Source organism: Gymnoscopelus microlampas (genome assembly GCF_963454915.1).
Source record: "Gymnoscopelus microlampas genome assembly, chromosome: 7".
In the NCBI taxonomy this organism is placed as follows: Eukaryota; Metazoa; Chordata; class Actinopteri; order Myctophiformes; family Myctophidae; genus Gymnoscopelus; species Gymnoscopelus microlampas.
The window spans coordinates 22429784-22454483 of record NC_139944.1 but is presented as its reverse complement, the minus strand read 5'-3'; the positions used below and the strand labels follow the sequence as shown (position 1 = coordinate 22454483).

At 41.2% G+C, this 24700-nt stretch overlaps 1 protein-coding gene across 2 annotated transcripts in view; it reads left to right on the top strand.

Annotated features, from left to right (window-relative positions):
- col2a1b (collagen, type II, alpha 1b) overlaps positions 1 to 24700 on the top strand; it is a 65562-nt gene that overhangs the window by 24654 nt on the left and 16208 nt on the right. For both annotated transcript variants that reach the window (XM_084063145.1, XM_084063144.1), the window contains 27 exons: positions 1243 to 1296; positions 1502 to 1555; positions 1992 to 2036; positions 2830 to 2883; positions 3324 to 3368; positions 4488 to 4541; positions 7865 to 7963; positions 8449 to 8493; positions 10452 to 10550; positions 10743 to 10796; positions 12307 to 12414; positions 12702 to 12755; positions 13587 to 13685; positions 15142 to 15195; positions 16388 to 16486; positions 16917 to 16970; positions 17787 to 17840; positions 18318 to 18371; positions 18933 to 18986; positions 19424 to 19468; positions 19967 to 20065; positions 21528 to 21635; positions 21797 to 21850; positions 22008 to 22061; positions 22438 to 22491; positions 22685 to 22738; positions 24567 to 24674. In XM_084063145.1, coding sequence (XP_083919271.1) covers positions 1243 to 1296; positions 1502 to 1555; positions 1992 to 2036; positions 2830 to 2883; positions 3324 to 3368; positions 4488 to 4541; positions 7865 to 7963; positions 8449 to 8493; positions 10452 to 10550; positions 10743 to 10796; positions 12307 to 12414; positions 12702 to 12755; positions 13587 to 13685; positions 15142 to 15195; positions 16388 to 16486; positions 16917 to 16970; positions 17787 to 17840; positions 18318 to 18371; positions 18933 to 18986; positions 19424 to 19468; positions 19967 to 20065; positions 21528 to 21635; positions 21797 to 21850; positions 22008 to 22061; positions 22438 to 22491; positions 22685 to 22738; positions 24567 to 24674 — 1809 coding nt within the window. The remainder of the gene's footprint in view (positions 1 to 1242; positions 1297 to 1501; positions 1556 to 1991; positions 2037 to 2829; positions 2884 to 3323; positions 3369 to 4487; positions 4542 to 7864; positions 7964 to 8448; positions 8494 to 10451; positions 10551 to 10742; positions 10797 to 12306; positions 12415 to 12701; positions 12756 to 13586; positions 13686 to 15141; positions 15196 to 16387; positions 16487 to 16916; positions 16971 to 17786; positions 17841 to 18317; positions 18372 to 18932; positions 18987 to 19423; positions 19469 to 19966; positions 20066 to 21527; positions 21636 to 21796; positions 21851 to 22007; positions 22062 to 22437; positions 22492 to 22684; positions 22739 to 24566; positions 24675 to 24700) is intronic.

Genomic DNA, 24700 nt, shown 5'->3' with positions numbered 1-24700 from the left:
CAGATAATCTGTTTGTCAGTTTGTTTGTTTGTGTTTGTTTGTTTTGTTTTCTTTATTTTTTTAACACACGTAAGCTAGGACATGATTTTGTCAAGTTTCTGTTACATTAAAAAGCCTTATTCCATGACTTGGTTTATAACTCTATTCTGATTGGCCAACTAACTATTTTTAAAAGACAGACCTCTATTTCACAAATCAAGCTACAGTCTCAGCGTTGTTATGTATGCAGTTTGTAGAATAGAATCTAATGGACTACTTGCTTGTACATTAATATTTCATGCCAAATTATTGGTTCGTTCATAAGTAGCCCTGAAGTAAAAGTGGGATAATTACAGTCAGCCCATCATCATTGCAAAATAAAGCCCTTCAAGGTGATGCAGGACGCTTCCAATAAACATTGACCGTAGGCTTGCTACATTATCGCTTTATGTACAACTGAGATGTCATGTCAATGAACAGCCTGAAGCTGTTCTGCAACACAGAATAGGGAACAACAAATAGGGAACTCGCTATCTGTAATCCTGCAATATAGGCCTGAGACTTTACACCCAAATGTACGTGACATTATTGCAGTGCTATTTCTTAACCCTAGCATCCCTATTCTGGGGCAAATCTCTGTGAAAATAGCAGATCTACAAGGGACATGTTGTGAGCTTGTAGATCGGCTACTTTTGGCTAAAAGAATTTGGTGTAGAGGTAAAAAGAGCGGACCAATTACAGAGCCTGCCTTGGGGGACCCCATTCAACTAAGTATAAAGGGCCCACCCATCTGACCACTTAACACAGCAGCCGTGTTAAGTGGTCAGATGGGTGCCACAAACACTTTTGAGATTCTCAAGTGGGCCCTTATCCAGAAAAGGTCTAGAACAACTGGTCTATACAGAAATATTATGTCTTAATCTGTGTTGCTGCAGTTTGAATTGTAAGCTAAAACCCAACTAAATAGAATAAGACCTGGGTTGTTCTCTGTCTAAAAGGCCTCATGTGTAAGAGGGAATATTTAGCACTGGCCAGGCTTTAAAAAGAACTCGCTTTAAAGGTTAAACAATAAAAAAAAGGAACCTTTGACTCTCTTGAGCATGTCTGTCACACGTGCCCCTGGCTGCCACTCAGCTGAGGAAAAAACAGATGGACAGCAAGATAAGTCCATACTCATCTCCCCCCCCCCCCCCCCCTCTCTCTCTCTCCCCCCTACTTTCCACTTAAATCTATCTTCCTGCTATCTTTCCTCTCTCATAAAAGGGAGCCCGTGGATTCCCAGGAACTCCTGGCCTGCCCGGCATCAAGGGACACAGAGTAAGTGGGAAGGGGGTCACACTCAGGACACACAGTGTCTGCATCACAGTAAAGTGTAAAAAATACGGTTCAGATTAAAAGCATTTAACACTTTGGATTTTTACTGTGCATCAACAACCGATTTGCTGTTATCACACATTATAAACAGCTTGTATTCTTGGGCTCCTGTCTGTGAAGTCACTGTCTCGTCCTGCTCTGTTTGAAGGGTTATCCAGGTCTTGATGGTTCAAAGGGAGAGACCGGAGCTGCTGGTTCCAAGGTACAGTTCCCTCTCTTACGCCTTTCTTGTTCCTCAGCGCTCCAACGTCTTCTCCTCTGTATGATTTACAATGTTGACAGTGTAGCTAGTTAACCACCTTAAACCTGGCATCAAAAGGTGTCAGAAATTGTGATAATAGCTGATTTGAAACGTATTGTGAGCTTGTAGAACAGCTCTTTTCGCAATTTTCCTACAAAAATGTTTTAAATAGGGCTGAAGTGGTTAAGATACACTTTAACAAAATAATATTCACATAATCAGTAGCGCATTACTATTATATGCCATAAATAGCTGATAATCTTTATTATGATTATGATTATTAGCCTACTTGGTATACTAAGCAAACTATTATCAAACTACATTTATTAGTAATACTTTCAATATTAGAACAGAATGTCTGTCTGTTGTCATTAAACTGAGAATTTTTTTTCTTTAGGGTGAGGGCGGTTCTCCCGGAGAGAATGGCTCCAACGGACCAATGGTGAGTACATCTGGACAATCACACTAGCAAACGTCTACCATCTAACAATGGTGTCATATTCATTTCAACCCACTAATACAGTCCTAGATTACATTTGAAATATGATAAAATGACATTCAGGTCACATAAGGTCTGAGATTTGAGTCATCTTACTTTTGATTTGTTTTACATAAACTTGTATTTATGCAGTGTAGATTGCTCTTTTACAGCAATGCCCCACAGCAATGTGAGCAATGACTCACCACCCCATACAACATTAACAATTACATTCAAATCAATGCAGTTATACATTTTTTCCACATGTCACATCGTTCAATCAGTACCATAAATGTTCAGTGGCCCAAAAAATCACCCCATTTAGTTGGACTGGGCAACTAATGCAGGGTTTACCTCCAACATCTGCTGATAGGCACACACAGTTTCATGGTTTTACAGGAATCTGTTTCAAAGTTATTCAAAGTTATGCATTTTTTTGTTAGAAGCCATGACCAACTGCACACCCCTTTGGCCAAACAGTATGAAAAGTTAAATTTTTCCTTGTCCCAAGATCAAACTTTCCACAAAGTTTCATGCAAAACCAATCATAACTTTTAGAGACATGCTGCCATCAGACAAATGGAAAGGGACGAAAACATAACTTCTGTCCTCCTCCATTAGCGGTTTCTGTGTCCAGTACAATCAAGTACCCTGCTCTTGACAGCGGACTTAAATGATCCCAAAGAAGAAATCTGGTCTGTTTCTTATACATTATATTGCACAGATCACAAGCTAATCATTCTTTGTCTCCACATAGGGACCCCGTGGTCTGCCCGGTGAGAGAGGCCGCCCTGGACCTTCTGGATCTGCCGTGAGTACCGTGTTTCTATCCTGTTCCCTCGACACAGAAACCTATACGCTTACACATACTCTGTAATACCCTGCTTTGTTAGAGTATAATTTATAGTATTATTAAGTACAGAGAGTTCCCTGTCCAGTTGGGCCCCATTAGTGTTAGTTTTAGGGACAGCCAATGTTTAGTGGGTAGAGTGGCCGTCTGGTAATCAGAAGGTTACCGGTTCACCTCCCCGTTTGCCTAGTACGTATATGTGTTGAAGTGTCCTTGAGCAGGACTCTTAATCCCTAACAAATTTCCACCCGAGTGCCTCTGAGCAGCCATCAGCTAGGACCCCTTCACCCAGCTGCTGAGTGAAACTGAAACAGAATTTCCCACAAAAGTACTGTGTCATTTTATTTGCAAAGCTGTTTCACTACCTTGTGCTGATGTTGTGATGTGTTTCTAATGTCCAGGGTGCGAGAGGAAATGATGGTTTGTCCGGTCCTGCTGGTCCCCCAGTAAGTATGAACGCACTCAGTAACATGTTGCTCTAACTGTTAATTTACGAAAATAGCTGATCTACACGTTTGTGAGCTTGTACATCAGCTATTTTCGGTGTGTGACACCATCGTACGATGAAGCACAAATTCGGCTCTAGAATCCTGCAATCATCTCCAGTCATACCCCCCCCACCACCACCACCATTCCTTCACTACAACTCTTTTCTGTCATCCTTTGTTCCCCTTGCCTCACCCTGTTTCCAGCATCCTCTCACCAATGGTATCCAATCACTCCCCCCACAAACTCTCCCACTTCTATTCTAACCCCCGCCCTGCCCATCTTTCAATACAATTCAATTTAATTCAAAGGGGCTTTATTGGCATGAGAAGACATACGTTTACATCGCCAAAGCAAATATCTAACAAACCCATCAAAAATCATGACTAAGAAATGTATGTACGATTAAAAAGGGAATAAATATGTGTAAACAGAACTGTGTTACAATGTATTAGAAAAAATAGCTTACAGAACCAGAAGAATTGTGCATTTGTTGTTAGAAGCAGTTGTATACATGTAAGCAGCAGATAACTTGGTATAAAGCTTTTGGAACCTTTGAGACGAATAGCAACACGTTTTGTCAGTGTATTTAACATAGTAGAGAGATAGCAGCAGTTCTTCAAATGTAATTAAAGGTGTTGCATTTGTTGTATTTTCTGTAGTTCTATGTACCGAGATCAACACGGTGTAGTTAGTGCAAGATTGCACATTCGATTAGTGGACCTTAGGGTGGTTATATTTCAATACTCTCCTACCCCCATACCTCCCCTCACCCACACATCCTCCTCTCGCCTGTTCTCTGGCCCCTCTGTTCCCACCCGTTTCCCCACCTCTGTCACGCTGCTTTCCTCTTCATTCACCCATGCCCCCCCCCCCCCCACACACACACACACATGCCCCTCTCCCCCTTACCTACACTGTACCATATAGCCTTGTGTTTTTTTCCCCGTCGTTATTATGTAAGTTCTTATTCATGGCAGTAGCCCCAGGAAGTAGTGATTGTGTCAGGAGGAAGGGGAGTTTCTGTGCCGGCAGCAGTGATTGACAGCCTGTCCTGTCCTCATTACTTTTGTCTTTAGGGCCCAGTCGGTCCTGCTGGAGCTCCTGGCTTCCCTGGCTCTCCTGGTTCCAAGGTATGTGAGAGCTAACTCTCTCCCTCTCTCTCTCTCTCTCTCTCTCTCTCTCTCTCAAACACTGCAAAATCCTCACTGTCAGAGTACAATTGACACTGAGGATTCTACTGTGTCGTTCCATCTCTTGCCTATGTGTATTGTGTGTGTGTGTGTGTGTGTGTGTGTGTGTGTGTGTGTGTGTGTGTGTGTGTGTGTGTGTGTGTGTGTGTGTGTGTGTGTGTGTGTGTGCGTGCGTGCGTGCGTGCGTGCGTGCGTGCGTGCGTGCGTGCGTGCGTGCGTGCGTGCGTGCGTGCGTGCGTGCGTGCGTGCGTGCGCACATACACATACATGCATACATGAGCCCTTCTTTTCTTCCTGTCTGTTTTGTGTCTTCCTTTGATTTAGTCATTAAGTCAACACAACTGACCTGCTGTAATAGTCCCATGTTTGGACCACTTTGAACATACCAGTGAGCCAAACTATTCTGAGGAATGTGACAGGTGACAAAGAAAAGGCACTTTTTGTCATCCCATGCAGTTAAGAGTCATTTCTGCCTGCCCTGAATCACATCAGAATGCAGAGTGCTCAGTAAATGGAGGCACATGGCTCAAAGAGAATTTTGTTGACTCAAGTCGAAGAGAGTTACTCCTTGATTTATACTTAGTTGCGCACCGGTGTCGCGCACTGAAAATAGCCAATCTACCTGTCACGCTGCAGCGCATTGTGAGCTTGCAGATCTGCTATTTTTGGTGCACGACACAGCATGCAGCCAAGTATAAATCAGGCATTAGTGAAACTAGAGAAGATGGCATTGGAAAGTGCTCTAAGCCTCCTTCTGTGTGGAAAATGATATAGGGGGTTCTCTCTCTCTCTCTCTCTCTCTCTCTCTCTCTCTCTCTCTCTCTCTCTCTCTCTCTCTCTCTTGCTTGGAACTGATTTATTCCTCCTGCATGGCAGACAGACCCAGCTCCATGCCCGGGGGCCTGATGCTGATGGTTTTTGCTTTCTTCTCGTTCCCCAATGAGAACATAATTTAGGAATTAAACCTGGGAGTCGCGGCTGTGTTTACAAAATCCAGCCTCTTTTAAAAGATGCCTTAATCACTCCAAATTGTGTGTGTGTGTGTGTGTGTGTGTGTGTGTGTGTGTGTGTGTGTGTGTGTGTGTGTGTGTGTGTGTGTGTGTGTGTGTGTGTGTGTGTGTGCATGCATGCGTGTTTATACGGTACACAGCACACATCTGTGCATGTCCTTTTAACACGTGTGCGTGCATATAGATGAGAGAATGTGTGTGTGTGTGTGTGTGTGTGTGTGTGTGCATGTGGGTGGGTGCGTGTATGCGCGTGCATGCGTGCATGTGCATGCGTGCGTGTGTGTGAGCCTGTTAATCTGATACTTTGATCTATTGAGCAGTGCCTGCAGGGCAGTGTTTTTGTCTCAGTCTGTTAGCTCCTCGTGGGCCCACAGAACTCCTTCTCTTTGTCCAAGTTTTTACTGTCTGCACTTTATAGGTGTGACTTGGTGCAGCTGAAAGGACACCAGCCAAAAAGCCTTGCAACGGCCACAAAACAAAAACATCACAAGGAGTTTTAACCTCAGCTCAGTGAACCGTACACTTAATTGCAGTTGACATTTTGGCAACAGACACAATACACTGTTGTGGAACAACACTGCACTGGAGACATCTTTAACCTCTTAAGCCCTGTATACTTCGTTGTCCGATGAATAGCCAACATAGCCGATCTACAAGCTCACACGCGATGCGACGTGTCGCGTGAGCTTGTAGATCTGCTACTTTTGCTATTTTGTGAACGTTTTGAAATTAATGGAAAGACAAAACAGCAACATTTCACCAGCAATAACAACTCCAAAATATGGACGACAGGATGAAAGTCAATTTAAAAAATCTCTAAAATATCTCTATATACTTTTGTACTGTTAAGAAACCCTAACAGATGCCCATACTCTCATCGCAGCAGGCACGTTATATCCAAGCTGTCAGAGGCCATAATGCATTGCAGCCACTACCGCATGACATGCAAATACATACAAACTCTATTAAGTCATGCTGTTGAGTCATGATGTATAAACGACTACGTCAGCGGCAAAGGAATTCCATTCAACCTGTTGAACCCTGTGACCTCACAAGAGTGCGGTGTAATCATTGGCTGATGCCCGTAAGGGAGGCGGGGACTAAAGTCTTAGATTATTTTAGTGAAAACTGGCCCCGCTCTGGACATGAAAGTCTGCAAATAATTATCCACTTGGCTCTAACTTGTGCACTTCTTAGGCAAACACTCATAAACTATTTATTGAAAGGCCAACTAATTGTGTTTTGCATTAATTAAATATGTTTGTACAAATTAAACTCCAATGTCATTGGTTTACCGCTTAAAAATGTAAATCCCAGACCCATTGAAAGAGAGTTACAACACTTTTTGATCTTGTGGCGTCATTCGTGTATCGCGTGTGCTTCATCAACACCCATTATGAGGATTCAAGTTTTTTGGAACAATTATTTCCGCCAACTTAGTATTCTTGATGTTTTCTCTGAGTGCACTGAAACAAATGACAAATCAACTGTAAGTTGGTTTTGTCAGTAAATGATTGAACATTGAATATTATAGGAAAATTATTCATTTACAACAAAAGTCTATGGGTTGGTCGTAACTCTCTCCCAATAGTTCTGTGTTTCTCCAAATTCTTTAATTAAACATGGTTGTTTATGAATTACCTCACTAATAAGGGATATAACTCATTGTCACCCTAAATGCCACTTACAGTCCTCAAACATATTTTCTTTATTTTTACTTCTAGTTAGCAATACTTTAAGCATGTAACCTACTTACTCCCACTGTACCTCGATGAAGTCTTATTTTCATAAGCATAGCAGATCTGGCATTTACAATTATGTCTAGTATGGACCATCAGAATTCAACTATCATTTGTTTGATATCACCCCAGTTAGCAGGCTATAGGTCCTTACACTCCGAGAGAGTGTGTCCACACAGAACGTGAATATAACACGGTGATAAAGCAACTGAATTATTTTTCAAAACTTGGTTGATTTTTCACAGTGAATAAAAGCATCAACCCGTCATCACGGTGTCATCACCATCATCAAATTAATAGTTTGATGTGAAATCTTTGGGCAATCTGAGGAATTTTCGGATCATGTATTCAGGATCTTAAGAATGGTGCATGAATGATCTGAAATATTTCTTCTCTACCAGCCAACAGCAAAATGACATCCATTAGGATGTAGGCCTAACATTCAAGTTGTGAACGTGGTCTGTAAACTTTGAATGGATCAAGACTCTTCTCTATCAACTGTGTTTTTTACCAGGGAGAAGCTGGCCCTACCGGTGCACGTGGACCTGAGGGTGCACAGGGACCCCGAGGAGAGTCTGGTACCCCAGGATCATCTGGACCTTCCGGCGCATCTGTGAGTAATGTTAAAGATATGTTTTAAGATATGTTTTATGGTAGAAGGCGGATAATCTTAGTGATATTCTGTAAAGACCATGGTGCACTGACAATGCAGATGGGCTATTTCATAAAATAAAATAGAAAATGAATATTGCAACCAACAATATTTTGCCCTATCATTTGTGCTATCCACATATATTTTGTTGTAGCTGTAACTCTACCTGTACAGTGAGTGATTAATAACGTTGGGAATAATCATGTAATAATTGTTGAAGAGTTGTACTAAAATGAGTCCCATCACATCACTGAAGGACATTCCCCAGTTATATACTACTTTTGATTAACCTGAATGGCTGTAGTCCATCTAAAGTCCAAGTGGCTCAATGCACCTTTAGGAAAATTCTGTCTCATCGCTAATGATAGACGACTAGATGAATGAATCTGAGAAAAGTAGTTCCTTTGGAGCAATCCACTGACTCACTTTACCCCCTCCTCCTGCAGGGTAACCCTGGTACTGATGGTATTCCTGGATCTAAAGGATCAGCCGTGAGTATAAAGCAATACTTCATCTATCTCACATACCACCACTCTATTACTGTCATCCCCCCTCCCCGTGGTACTGTGGAAATCTCATGGTCTGTTGCCTGTAATTGTCTTTTATTGGGAGTAAAACCTGGTTGGGCGTTAGTAGAGAGGGAGGTTGGTGAAAGCCGTTGTATCCGAGTTATCAAGTCTGCATCTCACATTCCTGGCATTTAATTGACTTAGGTCTGTAACATCTAGTAGAATTACATACAAACTGGTTCATCTCCCGTTGAGACTACACAAAGCTCAGGCCGAGTTACTCTTCAGCAGTCACACACGAGAGGTTGTGTTAATTGTGCTTATTTGCACTGCTGTGCTGTGGCCTAGACACAACACGTGCCTGCACTGCTGTGCCAATAACCACAACAAAGCACAACCTCTAGTGTTTTATTGCTTTTATAAAACGGTTACCAAATATGGCAACAAGAAAATCATAGACATATTCCATTAAAAATAGTTTTAATAACAATTTCGGCCTGCACAAACACAGTGGTTTGCTAACTGTTTTTTTTTGGGGGGGGAGTTTTAGATATTCTTTTTGGCTTTTTCTGCCTTTATTTGATAGTATACAGTAGGAGAGAGAGATTGGGAGTGACACGCAGCTAAGGTCGTTGGGATCGCGACTCGAACTCGCGACTCACTGTCAGGCTAGGTGCCTGGACCGCTACGCCAGCTGTCCAGGCCGCTAACTGTTTTTAACTTGACATTGTAGAGTGAAATATGAAATTAATTAGTATTGCGCATCAGCATGCCTATTTTTCACCTAAAATGTTATCAGAAACTGTTTCTGTTGGATTGCATAGGTGAAAGAGAGACCATTTCCAGACAAGCCTGTATTGTTTTTAGCATTTCTCCCAGCCACGGAGTGATATACTGTAGAACAAAAACAAAAAGCAGAATTCTTAGCCATTGTATGGTTATTATACGACACCTATGAACCAATCAGACTCCACCTGTTTTGTAATTTTCCTTAAAATAGCCTAAAGAATGCAACAGTTGTTTGTCTTATCATGTCTTATATATGTTACCAGTGTGACCAGAAACGTTTTTTGATGGGCTGTTTGTACTGGTTAAAATGGAGATTGTTTTGAGGTAGCGTTAGCATTAGCTATGCACTGTTATTGTAGACAGAGCAGCACGGAGGGCATTACTTTACTTTTGTCATGGATGTCGCTAAAGGATGAGCAACTCATACTGCGTGCCGTGCACTGAGGTTCAGAGTGCGATGGCAACACAAAGCTAAAATAAATAGATAGAGCTGATACTACATGGAAAGACGCCATAAGAGGCCTGACCCGGTCCTCTGATCAAAACAAATCCAACTTGTCAAAATCCTCATCCCATCGATGCAGTCTCACAACTGAACAGAACAGAAGTTGTAGCATCAGCATTTGCAGTCATAGTATGAAAGTGGAGCCAAATGGACCTGTAAGTTATACATCCAAAAGGGTCCATTTGGTTCCATTTGTACACTCTCATATTTAAATTTACATTGATGATTTTGATGTATAGCAGCTGAAGTAGTACAGGATTTACCAGCAATTCCTTTTATGCATAGTTATGATGGCTACCAGAGTTTTATTACATATATCATCATATTCATTCATTATTATGAGCTATGGAAAGACTTCAAAATTCAAGAAGTTTTTATTTGTCACTGACCTACACCAATACAGGTACAAGCAGCTAAATGTTTTTGGGACTTGTCACCGCAGATTGTGCTACATACATATAACAAAACTATATTAAAGCAAAGAAAAAAGTCCCGAGACGACTAACCAGGGTCGTGCCATCAGGGAATTTCTGAAGACTGAATGATCAAGTTAATCGATTATTGGGTGGATGGATAGAATGTATTTTTTTTCTTCTTTTTTTTCATTGATTCATTAATTGACTTCCTCTCTTGTCTTCGTGTGTAGGGTGGTCCTGGTATCGCTGGTGCACCTGGTTTCCCTGGCCCTCGTGGCCCTCCAGGGCCTCAGGGAGCAACTGGGCCTCTTGGGCCCAAAGGAACATCTGTATGTATGCCCTCAATAGTTCCTTTTATACACAAGAATACTTTATTGTTGCCAAGGGCTTAGCCAGTATGGAAACAGACTAGAGTGTGCTGTTAAATGTAACAAAACCTCTCTCTCTCTCTCTCTCTCTCTCTCTCTCTCTCTCTCTCTCTCTCTCTCTCTCTCTCTCTCTCTCTCTCTCTCTCTCCTCAGGGAGATCCTGGTATTGCAGGGTTCAAGGGGGAGGCTGGACCAAAAGGAGAGCTCGTAAGTGTTTTTTCCCACTGACTGGCAATTATCTTTGCAGTCTCACTTACTGTCTCAGAACATTCAGGAACTCCCTGTATACCACTCACTCACACACACTCAACCCCACTAAATATCTTGATATAATAAATAAGTACTCTCCCAAGCATAATAAGTTAGTTTGAGGACCATACCGCTGGTCTGGCATGTTTAGCCCATTGACTATGACTCACCGTATATGTGACATCACTGCAGACCAATTTCCAAATCATACTGTGGATTCCATTAATCTCAGTATGGTATGAAAATCAACATGCAGAGACTTGAAACTTGCAAGAGGTTAGGTCAAAATAAGACATTTCACTGCTTGTTTATTTTTGTCAAAGTTATGTTATTATTTAGTTTTAATGCATTTTAAAGCACAGATTGATTTGAAAAGTCTACCCTGGTCCCCGGGGAAAAGATTGATATTCAAATTAAAATGTGCATGACTTCTTAATCGTGCAATTAGGTTTAGCCAACGTTGACTCAATTATTCAGATAGGTTTGGTAACCTTTTAATGACTTTGGAGAAAATGTAAACTCATGCAAAATCTCGAGCCCCAGCATCCATATTCTGGGGGGAACATTAGCCAAAAAATAGCAGATGCATGTGCTTGGCTATTTTTGGAAAAGAGATTTGGAGAAGATAAAAAAATAAAACGGTCCAAGTACAGAGTCAACGCAGGTCCAGTTTACTAAGTCTAGAGGGTTTAAGTGGTTAATGTGAATGTACAATATATAGTCAAAGTTGTGTTCTTTAATCTGCGTCTTAATGACATTAGATGAAATTGTTGCTAGAAACCAGAAGGGGGCACTAGCACACACAATTTTATGTAAGTGTATCAATGTTTATAGAGGTTTGACAAAAATACGAATATACTGAGCTCGTGAATAGAAACATTCAAGACCGCTTTAAGAATCAATCCAAGGAACATATAAATGCCACCCCTATCCCTACAACACATATTTTTACAGCAACCTTAGATAAATCGGGCCTCTTCCTTACTTTCACAGGTTTTACCAATGATGCTAATTAAGGTTGTGTTCCAACTTCCATTCTGTTCGAACAGTCAGGGTGCTGATATTATGCATGTTGGCTCACTGGAAACACTCTGTTACACCAGTGGGTCGCAAAGTGGGGTCCAGGGACCCTCATGGTTCCTTGAGGGGGTTCCAAATGGTCCCTAACGGGTGTGTAACTCTGAGACTGTAGATTACGGTCCATTTGGTTCCATTTGTGCACTCTCAGAGTTATGGGGGTCCTTGAAATTAAAAAAGTTTGAGAATCACTCTGCTACACTAAATGGAACAGATCCTCTTTATGTTAAATAACCGTACCCTACTGTACCCAGCCACCTTCTGGGCAATCTTGTTTACAGATAAATCAGGAATAGAAAGACGAATACAGAATAATTATATTTTTAGAAGGACCATTGTAAGCAGACTCTTTCCATGCTAATAGTAGTTTGTGCTTGGTTGTGTTTGCTAGGGACCCGCTGGTATTCAGGGCCCACTTGGCCCAGCAGGAGAGGAGGGCAAGAGAGGACCCAGAGGTGAGCCCGGTGCTGCCGGACCCCTCGGACCTCCCGGAGAGAGAGTGAGTACCATCACATCTGTCCAATGTGGTTTGTCAATGTTTGTAATGTTTGTAATGGTTGATAACACTGCGTCGCCTTTAGTCTTTCTTTGCAGTTAATAAAACTGTACACCGCATTTAAAATACCCAGTGTTAAGGACCCATAAGGGTCCATTTGGTTACATTTGTGCAGTATCTTGAGTTACGAATGGATAAATTAATACAGAGATTTTGACGGTGTAGCATCTTGGCCTCCAATGTAGCTGTTCAGATAATGATCTTCATACATTTTCTTGTTTTCTATTTAGGGATCTCCCGGTAACCGCGGTTTCCCTGGTCAGGATGGTTTAGCTGGTCCCAAGGTGAGTGTCGCCATGACGATGTCTGTCCCTACGGGGGAGAAGCTTATTATAGCTGTTGGAGCGAAATGAACTGCCTGTGGAAGCGGAAATGAACAGGACTGCATTCATAAAAACAGAGCGTTAAGTTTACCAGAGACTAGTGTCCTGTACGTTTAGAATAGTCGGTGGAATTACAATACATTTTGAATTTCATGCCATGGTCAGGATAATGTTACTCAGCTGACTCATACATTATCTACTGTGTATAATAATTAGATCAACATTTTACCAACAACATCCCTATAGCTAAGGAGTGATATTTCAATCTTTTAAACCATTCATTTTACTGAAGTTTCATTAATACATTGATAGGATATTGGTGGTCTCTGGTTAGTGCTTTGTTCTTTGTTCAGTGCTCCTTTAATATTTAGGTGTGTTACACATAATGAGCTTACGAATGGAAACATTCAAGGCTTTAATAATCAAATTGGTCTCAAATGATCTGTTGAATCTGAAGAGATATGTCCTTGACTTGAGATCAACGCTACATGACTCACTGCAGCGCCAACAGTGATTTTTGCAGTTCCATGATGTGGCCACAAGGTGCCAGCATAGTTCTCCAAACCATGATTTATAGCATACAGTATGTTCTTTATCCATTATCCATTGACATAATTACCTAACACTATCTAACATAATTTGATTCAATCAAAATGAATCAATCCACTCATCTGCAGTAAATTAATGGGATTGCCCCCTTGGTCTGGACCAGGCATGGGAAACTAATTACATTTTTAATTGGACTGACTGACTGGCTCACACACGTTGCTAATTCTCTGTCTTTCTATCCAGGGAGCCCCAGGTGAGCGTGGTCCAGGGGGCGCAGGTGGTGCCAAGGGTGCTGGTGGTGACCCCGGTCGTCCCGGAGAGCCCGGTCTTCCTGGTGCCAGAGTAAGCTGATGTCTTCTCAAAATAGTTTATTTTGTCATTGGTGGTCAATGTATTTCTTTCGACTTTTCATATTCACTGGGTTAAGGCATAAAGCTCTATAAGTATGACACAATGCCAGGGTTTTCTTCAACACCAACTGATTTATGTTTCAACTGATAATTGTGTACCAGTTCTTACGGTGTTTTACTAGTATAAGTAGTAAAAGTATAAATAAAAAATGAAGCCACTTGAATCCTACCACAGCTCAGTGGATGAGGTTTTATGAAGATCTTAATCAATGCCATTCTACTCTCATGGGCCGTCCCGCAGTGTCACCTGCACTGCAGGATTCACTCTGTTTCTGCCTTTTAATCCAAACTGACCAGAGCACACAATGGCATTTGGCCACATTGCACTGCGGGACAGGTTTGGGATAATAATTTCGACCCCACTGGAAGAAGCATTTACAGTACTCATGTCAGTCTATATTGTACTGTAAGTACCAGTGGGTTGGTGATACAAAGCATTTAGTCAAGTTAGTCTGTATTGTAATGACCAGTGGGTTGGTGATACAAAGCATTTAGTCAAGTTAGTCTGTATTGTAATGACCAGTGGGTTGGTGATCCAAAGGAAGTGACAACTTTCTTTTATAGGAACACTCTTTTGTTTGTAACACCGCACACCAAGAACCAAAGAAACTCAACTCTAAGGGCACAGCTCCTGGTTATTACCCCAGTTTCTCATGGTTCAAAACCATTAAATTCACATAACATAAGTATAACAGAAAACAACATAACACATTAACCACATGAACTCTGGCGTCCCTAATCTGTGGCGAACATGCGGCGAAAATGGCAGATTTACAAGCTTACAACACAGCATGCTGTGAGCTTGTAGATGTGCTATTTATTTGGTGTGAAGGAAGAAAAGAAGGGGGTCTAGTATAGTCCGCTGGAGGACTCCGGTCAACTAATTACATAGGGTTTAAGTGGTTATTCCCTAGCCTGGCATTGGCCAAACTGATCTTGTGGGTTCACAAAAGTTCCCCAAGATGTCAGTTTGGACTTCGACCCACAGGAGACGAATATAGTGGGCGGGAGTACTTACCTTGACAGACAAATTCCTTCAGACAATCAGTGTAAAAAAACATCTGACGTCCAGTCCAGAAGTCCAGACTGATATCATGGGGAACTTTTGTGAACCGACGTGATCAGTCTGGCCAATGCCAGGCTAGTTATTCCCCCCAGCACATTCCCCATAACAAAACAACAATTTAATAACACAACAATAAAACAATACACAATGTGTGTGCGCCCCGGGGCATGCTGGGAGGTCTCTAGTACACCACAGAATGTTTTCAAATCTTGCCTAGCCCAACACAGGGCCTAATCTGAGGTATGAAATCAATTGTTCATAGTGTAAATACATGTTGTACCTTATTTGAATGTGGTCTGCCTTCTCTATTCTCCACTTCTAGGGTCTTACTGGTCGTCCTGGAGATGCTGGTCCTCAAGGCAAAGTCGGACCTTCTGTAAGTGCACTTCTGCATGCTGTAACATCCATTATTGTTTTTGTGACTAAATCTAAATGACTGTGAGTGGTGATATGGTACATGTCATACTTCCACGCATTTAGAGAATTAGAGGGTTTTACAGTGGTACGGTGTTGCAAAATGTACCACGTCTCCTTATCAGCGATAATGTAGGGCTGGGCAATATATCTATATTATATTCATATCATTGATATTAGACTAGATATTGTCTGGAATTTGGGATATTGTAATATCTTGATATGACAAACGTATTGTCTTTTCCTGGTGTTAATCACTTAAGTATTTGAAATATTTTCAGAAAGCTTGTAGATTGGCTATTTTTTGTTTTGTTTTGGGGGAAAACGTTTGATATTAATTTCATAATATCAAACGCTAATAAGAGAAAGGCATTTGATCAAAAAATAATATTGTGATATTTCATACATCGCCTAGCCCTTTGTTAAAGCATATAGGTTCTTGTAGATGTATCTGCAAGTACAAGCTTTAACTCAAAGCATTGTTGCACTTTAATTATGCAACACTGTTATTGTTTATAGCTTCATTAAGAGAGACTTCAGCAATTGGCTCTAACATTCACATTCAAAATTGAAACTAAGACAACCACTCAGATTCACTTGAAATTCAATTTGCCCAAAGTGACTCATCTCGACCATGTCATGATGACCTTCAATGTCGAGGTGTATTTAGACCTGTGTTTCCTGCAGGATTTTTTTCCCATCTTAATGGAATGGTCTGCAAAACACAACTGTTCACACCGTGAGGCAGTGGCACTAGAAGCCTCCATTGAACCCAAATTCAATTAGTTAAGTGGGTAGGCAGCTCCTCTGGGCACAATGACCCAGTTCACCTGTCCAATAATAGAGGGAAATGACTCATTGTATTTCCTATTTTGTTTTGTGCTTCTCACTTCTGGTGCTCATTGTAAAAATGATCTATATGTTTTTGTTGAGTACACTGAACATTTAAGTTTAATGAAACTAATGATGGATTAATTGATTGATTGATTGATTGATTGATTGGCATCCCATTTGTTAAAACTAATCATCACATTGCATCCCCTTCATGCTGAATTTATCTGAGAGAAAATGCTTTTCTACTCTAGCATCTCTTTCAAAACAGAAGCAGTTTTTGGCTACATGTCTCCTAAACATACTGTACTTGTCTCTGCCAGGGAGCAGCTGGTGAGGATGGTCGCCCAGGTCCCCCTGGACCTATGGGAACCCGTGGACAGCCTGGCGTCATGGGATTCCCAGGACCAAAAGGAGCCACTGTGAGTAATTTCATAAAAAAGTGTGAGGTGACAAATCCATAAATCCCATGAAATTCATGCGAAATAAATATATTAAATCCATTTGCTCACCTAATCACCCAGCATCCCTATTCTGGGGGAACGTTAGCAAAAAATTGCCGATCTACAAGACAACGTGTCACGTTGCGACGTGCTGTGAGCTTGTACATCGGCTATTTTTAGCAAAGACATTTGGTGTAGATTGATAAAAGAGCACACCAAGTACAGTACAGTGCAACTCAGGTCCATTTGACTAAATATAGAGTATACTATAGTATATAGGGTCCAACAGATTAATTGCAGCAGTCTTACATTATACTGTAGCCTGCCGGCCACTCACTAATACATTTTCTCTCCTCTCAGTTTTCTGTGGATTGTGACTAATGACAGCATTTTGTATCTGTCTTCTTAGGGTGAGCCCGGAAAGGGTGGTGAGAAAGGACTGCTCGGTGCACCTGGACTGAGGGTAAGTCATCCCTTCTCCTCCTGTCATTCATCCACTCTGGACGAACACACTCACTTAACCGTACAGTACATCTGTGACAAAATGGCTGGAGATAAAATACATGACTACGAACACACATAACTCAGGGGAGTCAATCCAGACCGGCACACACACAGAAGCTCAAAAGAGACGTGATGCGACTCGTTGTGAGCTTGTAGATCTGCTATTTTTGCAATCTTTTAACTATTTTGAATGTGAAAGTGACAGTAGTTAAGTGTGTCTGTGGGTTTTATAAATATTGAACCAATGAAAAATATTAATATAAAGAGCTTGTAACTAAATAATAACTACATTGGATCAAAACATTTTTTTCCCATTTCCTGAAAAGTTTTGGACATAAAAGGTTTACACCCAATAGCGACAAAATAACATGACAATCTGAGACTGATTTGTAAGATGATCTGTGTGTTCTGGTACCTTAATCTTTCATGCCATCTATTCTGTAAGTATTGAGTATTGAGGATGAGGATCAATAACCGCCTGTCCAGACAGATACTTTATGTTGCAGTGTTTCGACTTAACCATCCCAGCTGCAGAGTGATGGCCTCTTGTGTTCAGCTTGTACTGTACTTAATAATGAGTTATCAGATTAACACACTTGAGGTTGTTTCCTTGCCATTAAGCTGGCAATTTTGTCTTGTGACACTTCTTCCCTAGACCTCTAATGCTCTGTCATATCAGAAAAACGTGTCAGTCTTTTGTGCAGTGAATAGCATGGCCTATGACCTCAATATTGATGTCTCTCTATCCCCTCTCCCCCCCCCCCCTTCTCCTTAGGGTCTGCCTGGTAAAGATGGAGAGACTGGTGCGTCTGGACCTCCCGGCCCTGCTGTACGTATAATATCACACTAATCCTGCTTCATAGCTCCAGCTGTGATCTTATCCACAACTCCGCTTTCAGAGGCAATGCATGACATTTCACAGGCTGCCTTGATGATAGCTAGCATGCCTGCTAAAGAGTGCTGTTCACAGACTTGAAAGTATGTCTGTTGTACCTAGATGTAGCCTATCACGTACAACATATATCATTCTCATATAGTTTTGATGGTAAGTAGACGATCAAGAATTTCTTGTGGCTAAGGAAGAACACAGTTCACCTTTCATCACCGTACATTACAACATGAGATGTAGAATTTGTAATACAGTAACATTTTATATAATTACTGTATGGAACATGGAATATATCATAATCAACAGTATATATGTTTTTTCTACAACCACTTCTAGTTCTGAGATGCACGTGAAACGTCATTCATGTGCCCATAAATCGCAGTAGTTGACTGTCGACATTCTCTCCTGACTCTATAGGGCCCTGCTGGAGAGAGAGGCGAGCAAGGACAGCCTGGACCTTCTGGCTTCCAGGTGAGTCTATTCACCTGTATTTACATCAACATAAATGTAATGGACTGTACATAAACCTCTAAGTATGACTGCAGCTGTAATGCCCAATGTATTCAACCTCGTACAACAAAGTATAAATCGGGCTTTAGGTGTAAATGCAACTATAACTGTAGTGTACTGGTAACTGGAGCTGTATCTGTATTTAAAGGTAGCTATATGGCCATTTTCCTTTTGCTCAATTTATCTCCCAGACTGATAAGTATGGGAGATAAATAGTTCCCGAGCCATGTGGGCCATAGGTGAGGAGCCTATCTACATTTCCGTAGCATGAGGCAGCTTGATGTACAAGTACACCCCCTGGGCATGACGTTAGTATGTCGCAGGGATTTCCCCCCAATCCAATCCTTGATGCTGAGTGCCAAGCAGGGAGGCATTGGATACCATTTGCATAGTCCTTGGTATGACTGACCACAAGGCCACTGATCTGGTGCCAGACTGATACTGTACATCAATCACTATATGACATCTCTCAAAATGACAATGACTATAATCTTTTTCTGTTTTTTTTTTACTTGTGTGCAGGGACTTCCTGGACCTCCCGGTCCCCCTGGTGAGGGAGGCAAGCCTGGAGATATGGTAAGAACTATTTTTGTTATAAAGGAAAGATTGAGACCGGCTTTCCCGCAATCAGATCAGCATTAAGATCCTGTTTGTTGCACTTTAAGACAAAAAAAAATCCTCTTTGCACCAAGAGGTTATTGAGAAACCAATTTCATATGGTCATGTACTATTGGGAAAACCACCCTTGAAATTGTTAGTTGTCATTAATATTGTTTTCTGGACATTCATATGGGTCACTTACAGAGATCCAAAATGTAAAAGACTTATAAAGCCAGTAAGCCACGGTACACTTCAATACATAAATCCAATCTCAATTTGAAGCACGTTTAAGCACTTCCACAAAACGGTCATATGATGGTCATCTCATTTTTGATGATACCTCTCTCACCCTCTCTCTCACCCCCCCTCTCTCTCTCTCTCTCTCTCTCTCTCCTCTCTCTCTTTCCGTACAGGGTGTTCCTGGAGAGGGCGGGGCTAATGGTGCTACTGGACCCAGAGTAAGCAACTCTCCACATCTCACTTCATCATCAACCTACATTAGCTCAGTGTTTGCCTAGTCAAAACATGGGAACAGAAAACACTCCTCGCGTGTTTGTGATTCTTCTCCATACCCATTTATTTCTCTTCAAAATGTTGTAACTAAATAGGTCATTTACACTCTTTATTGTATTAGTCATGGGTTTTCTTATTTTTAAATTCCCTTTAGCACACTGTTTTTCAGTGTTAGGTCCAAGGACCTTTATGGGTCTGTAACTCTGAGAGCGTGCACATGGAACCAAATGGACCCTTAAAGGTTCCATTTACACTCTCAGAGTTAAATGAACACTAAGGATTGGGGTCCCAGAGATTGAAAAAAAAAAGCCCATCAAACTGGAAATGAAAAAGGTTAAGAATCTGCTTTAACACACACTGATTGGTTGGTTGGTTGGATGGATGACTGACACCGCCATGCATATTGCTAATGATCTATCCGTCCTGCTTGTGTATCTGTGCAGGGTGAGCGTGGATTCCCAGGAGAAAGAGGAGGCGCTGGCCCTCAGGGTCTGCAGGGACCCCGCGGTCTGCCTGGAACTCCCGGAACCGATGGGCCCAAGGTGAGTCCGCCATACATTTGACCATCACCAAGACGTCCGATTATTTCACAAGAAACCTTGCGTTATGAACAAAAATATATAAGATCATCTGAGGCCATTTCCTCTTAAGGTTATCTGATAAAGTAGGTTCAAGAAAGCAATTACACTCCTGAAAAGCAGCAGGGCCGTTTGGTTGATTCATGCTGATAGGGTTGCAGATAGGACAGAGACAGAACTAGCAGCAATGCTGTCTGTGTGTCTGCAAAAAATATATATATTTTGTGTAAAATGTATTTATTTTGTATGTGGCCAACTTTTCCTTGCGAACAAACTAGTGAACATTGTCAATACTGATGAGCTCACTGCAATGGCTCAGGTTGAGGCAGACAGACAGACAGACAGACAGACAGACAGACAGACAGACAGACCTTATTATACAAAACAAACCTTAAAATCTTCAAAATGTCAAGAAAATGTTTGTATAAAGCATGTGGTTATAATAACAGAGATAGAGAAAGCAGTAGCTCTTATCCTGATGATTCAGAGTCTGGACAGTTCACAGAGCAAGCATGAAGGTGAAGTCCAGAGGGGACAGATAGAGGGTGGGATTAGAGTCTAGACACAAGGGTGATTGGTGACAGTTATGATGACAGCAGGGACATATCTCCCCCTTCAGCCACTGTAGAACAGTGTAGAAGTAGTGGCAGAGGAGATAGGCACTGTAGAAGCCCTGTGGTGAAATCTTATTGCGGCAGATAGACAGCAGAGTGTTGGTAATGTCTCACTGATTACATCTGTCTACGGCCTGTGGAGTAATGACGGGCTGCATATGAAATGACAGAAGTGCGCCCATGATTTCAGTATTGTTTGCTTTGAAGTTCGGTTGCTAAGTTTGCAGGATAAAAGTTCCATTCCTAATTAAAACTCGAAATTAGAATACATGAAAACATTCCATTGCAGACGACTTTCACAGTGCTGACACGAGGAAAACACTTCACAAAGCTTACGTTTCACTTTTTTTATTTGGTTCACATCACAAAAGAAGAACGCTTACGTGTTTCATTAGAGTGCTCTGAAGAAGATTCTGTGCCGAAACGCATAAGCGTTTTTCTATTTTGAATCTGAGCCACATAAAAAAAGTGTATGTGAGTATAATGTGCTACCTCTTTACATATTTTGGGGATATGCTTTTGGGTTTAGCACTCCATTATGAATCCCATTGAAGTGCAACCTCATTTCCAATTCTCTTCACAAATCTTATTTTCTAAAATACATTTATGGTACCAATTTAAGAATCAATGTTGGTAAGAGCTCAATTCATAATTTAACATAAAAATGTATATATGTATGTATGTATGTATTCTTTCTTTCTTTCTTTCCTGTGTACAGTAAATAAGATCATAGATGTATGGGTGTTGTTGACAAATAAGGTCTCCATCTCAATGTTTTTCTTAATCTTTGTCTCCCCCCTCCTGCATGACAGGGAGCCATTGGCCCTGCTGGTGGTTCTGGAGCCCAAGGACCCCCTGGCCTTCAGGGTATGCCTGGAGAGAGAGGTGCCTCAGGCATCTCAGGACCCAAGGGAGACAGAGTGAGTAACACATGACCAAATCGAGCCATCAGTAACATGTTTATCTGTTTACTTCTTTTGTTATACATTGACTTTTTCATGTGGCTGATACACTATGTGGTCCCATTGTACTGTGGCCAGTCGGTGACCTGTAACTGTCTTTGTCCCTTTGCGTCACATAGGGTGACAATGGCGAGAAAGGACCCGAGGGTGCTGCCGGCAAAGACGGCGGAAGAGTGAGTCATTATCATTTTGTTTTGTTTTAATGAGACCCAAATGTCAGTAAACCAACTTCATAAATAAACGTGTTGAATAGCTCTATATGTTAATAGTGTTTTCAGCATGAATTCAGTGTCAAAGGTTCATTAGTCCTAAAATGACATTTCTCCATAGGGTCTCACTGGTCCCATCGGCCCCCCTGGTCCTGGCGGCCCCAACGGAGAGAAGGTGACAATTTTAACCTGCTTTAAAAAAATATATATTTATTTTATTGAGTCAACACTGTAACTACTGGGACTGTGAATTAAAGGCCAGACCTACAGTATAATGAACAGCTAGCATGCTAATGTACATATTTTAAAATGAAATGTGTTACCAGTAGTTCAGCCATGAGAAAAATATGACTACCCTTATCTTACTGTTCCAGTTGATGTTGAATTTGCCTCCTTTAGTGTATTTACATTTAGTGTATTTACATTTAGTGTATTTTATAGACAGGATTTGGTAGAGTTTGGAGTATTTTATTATTGTCTATGATGGTACAGTGGGAACTCCCTGCTAGTAGGTGGATGTGCATTTGTGACACCTGTGTCTCTTCCTCCAGGGTGAATCGGGTCCCTCTGGTCCATCAGGTGCTCCTGGTGCCCGTGGTGCTCCTGTAAGTACCTCTCACCCATTAACACCAGTTCACCTTCATGTGCATAATAGATAGATAGTAGTAGACCAGAGGACAACATGTATGTTTTCCTCCACCCCTCTTCTGTATTTGATAGAATTGCTTGCCTTCATGACTACTCTTACAGTAGGCTGATCTCTGACCTCTATGTTGCCTCTGTTTCCTCATCTTTCAGGGTGACAGGGGTGAGAATGGTCCTCATGGACCTGCTGGATTTGCTGGACCCCCTGTGAGTATCACCAGAAGAATAGCAGAACAGCACCTACGAAATGTTTTATGAAATACTTTTCATCAAAGTATTAAGGGACTTTTTGTTTTGTTTCCTCGAATGACCCTCACAAACAAGCTACGTTGGCTTGTTTTTGCGTCAAAACTGATTTGTGCTATACCAAAATGAAATTGGAACAGCTTTAATCTCCCAGGTACATTAATGAATTCACAAATACAGAGATATATTGTAGGCCCATAGACTATGTGTATATAATATGTTTTAACCAATAATGCTGAATCATATCTTGTATATATATAATATATGATATTTAACATAATAAGAGAACGTTTCGTGAAAATCTGTCTTCTAATTCAGCTCTCACATTAGATCAATATCAAAATTAACGTTATGGATCGTTTCCTATCTTGTGAATACAACGGCAGCCTTTTGTTTACATTTTACTTATCTTGAAGAGACATGTTAAGGCATCAACCCTTTATAAGAGTCATTTACATTTCTTTTTAATCGCTTTTTCTCCCCAATTTAGTCATTATGCCAATTAATTCCTCCCCACACACATTTGTGTGTTGTCACTGCTGTTGTATCCTACTGACTGCCAGTGAGGAGCCCCCAAAGGGAGAACGTAGAGCCTCCGTCCTACTCCTTCCACTCCATGCCATCCATTTTGTTCCATGCCTGGATTCAGAGATTACTTCAAACAAACATATTTTGATAAAGCCGTATCATCTCAACAGATGCTTCTTTCTATCAGCTGCTTTCTAGAAATATGCCACAGCTATTTGTAAAGGGAGTGTTTCCTTGCCAGACTCTCAATTACTGTATGATTCATTATTGGATTTATTTCAGAATTAATAACTATTCAAGGTTTGGTACATTGTAAGTTCTCAGATTCCAACTTGCTCTTAAATGAGACTTAACAATCCAAGTAAGTTATCAGTAGGGTAGAGCTAGTCATTTTTAATTGTTTTGATCTTCGGTTTTGACTTTACCTGCACCTCTGTGTGGCTAGATAAAACATGAAAGCCTATCATGCATCCCACAGACTATATTAACTAAACTAAACTCTTAACCGCTTAAGCCCTAAGGTTACTTTCATAACCCCAGTACTCCAATGATATTTTATACTTTGTCATACGACAGTGTCATGTTGTTGAAGTGGGCCGATCTACAAGCTCAGAACGCATCATGACGCGTTGTGCACTTGTAGATCTGCTATTTTAGCTATTTTTGAGAATATTTGCCCACTGTATAATGACATGACCAAAATTGGGACGCCAGTGTTGAAGCGTTACCTGGGAGTTTAAACATGTACTTATATAGCTCTGTGTCTAGACAGTCTACCCTGGCTTGCTGGGTGGTTACAAGCAATGACATCCTTTGTCAGAATTCTTGCATCCATTTGCTTTCTCAGCCACATATTCTATATAACAATAAATATAACAATTCACCCCAGACATCGCCAGATACAGGCCAAACCTGTCACTGACAGGACTTAATAAATTGTTGCTGTCGGGCAGAAACCTTGTATCTCCTATGTTTTTCGTAAATCAATGCCCTACTTCATCATTTCGCTATATTTGAAACATTTTGAAAGTGTTTACGTAAGCGTTAACTCTGAATTGGGTTTTATAAATATTTAAACAATTAAATGTATTAACAAGAGCTTGTAACTAAATAATAACTACATTGGATCCATTGGAGGTTCTTTTTTCCATTTTCTTAAAGTTTCAGAACAGTTTTGGACATACAAGGTATACCAACAGCTATGAAATGTTTATGTTTATTATGTCACACTTACATCCTTGTTTCTCCTTCTTCTCTACAGGGTGCTGATGGTCAGCCTGGAATGAAGGGAGATCAGGGAGAAGGTGGACAGAAGGGTGATGCCGGTGCCCCTGGACCCCAGGGACCATCTGGTGCCCCAGGACCTGCGGTGGGTGTCACTGTGCTTTTGACATT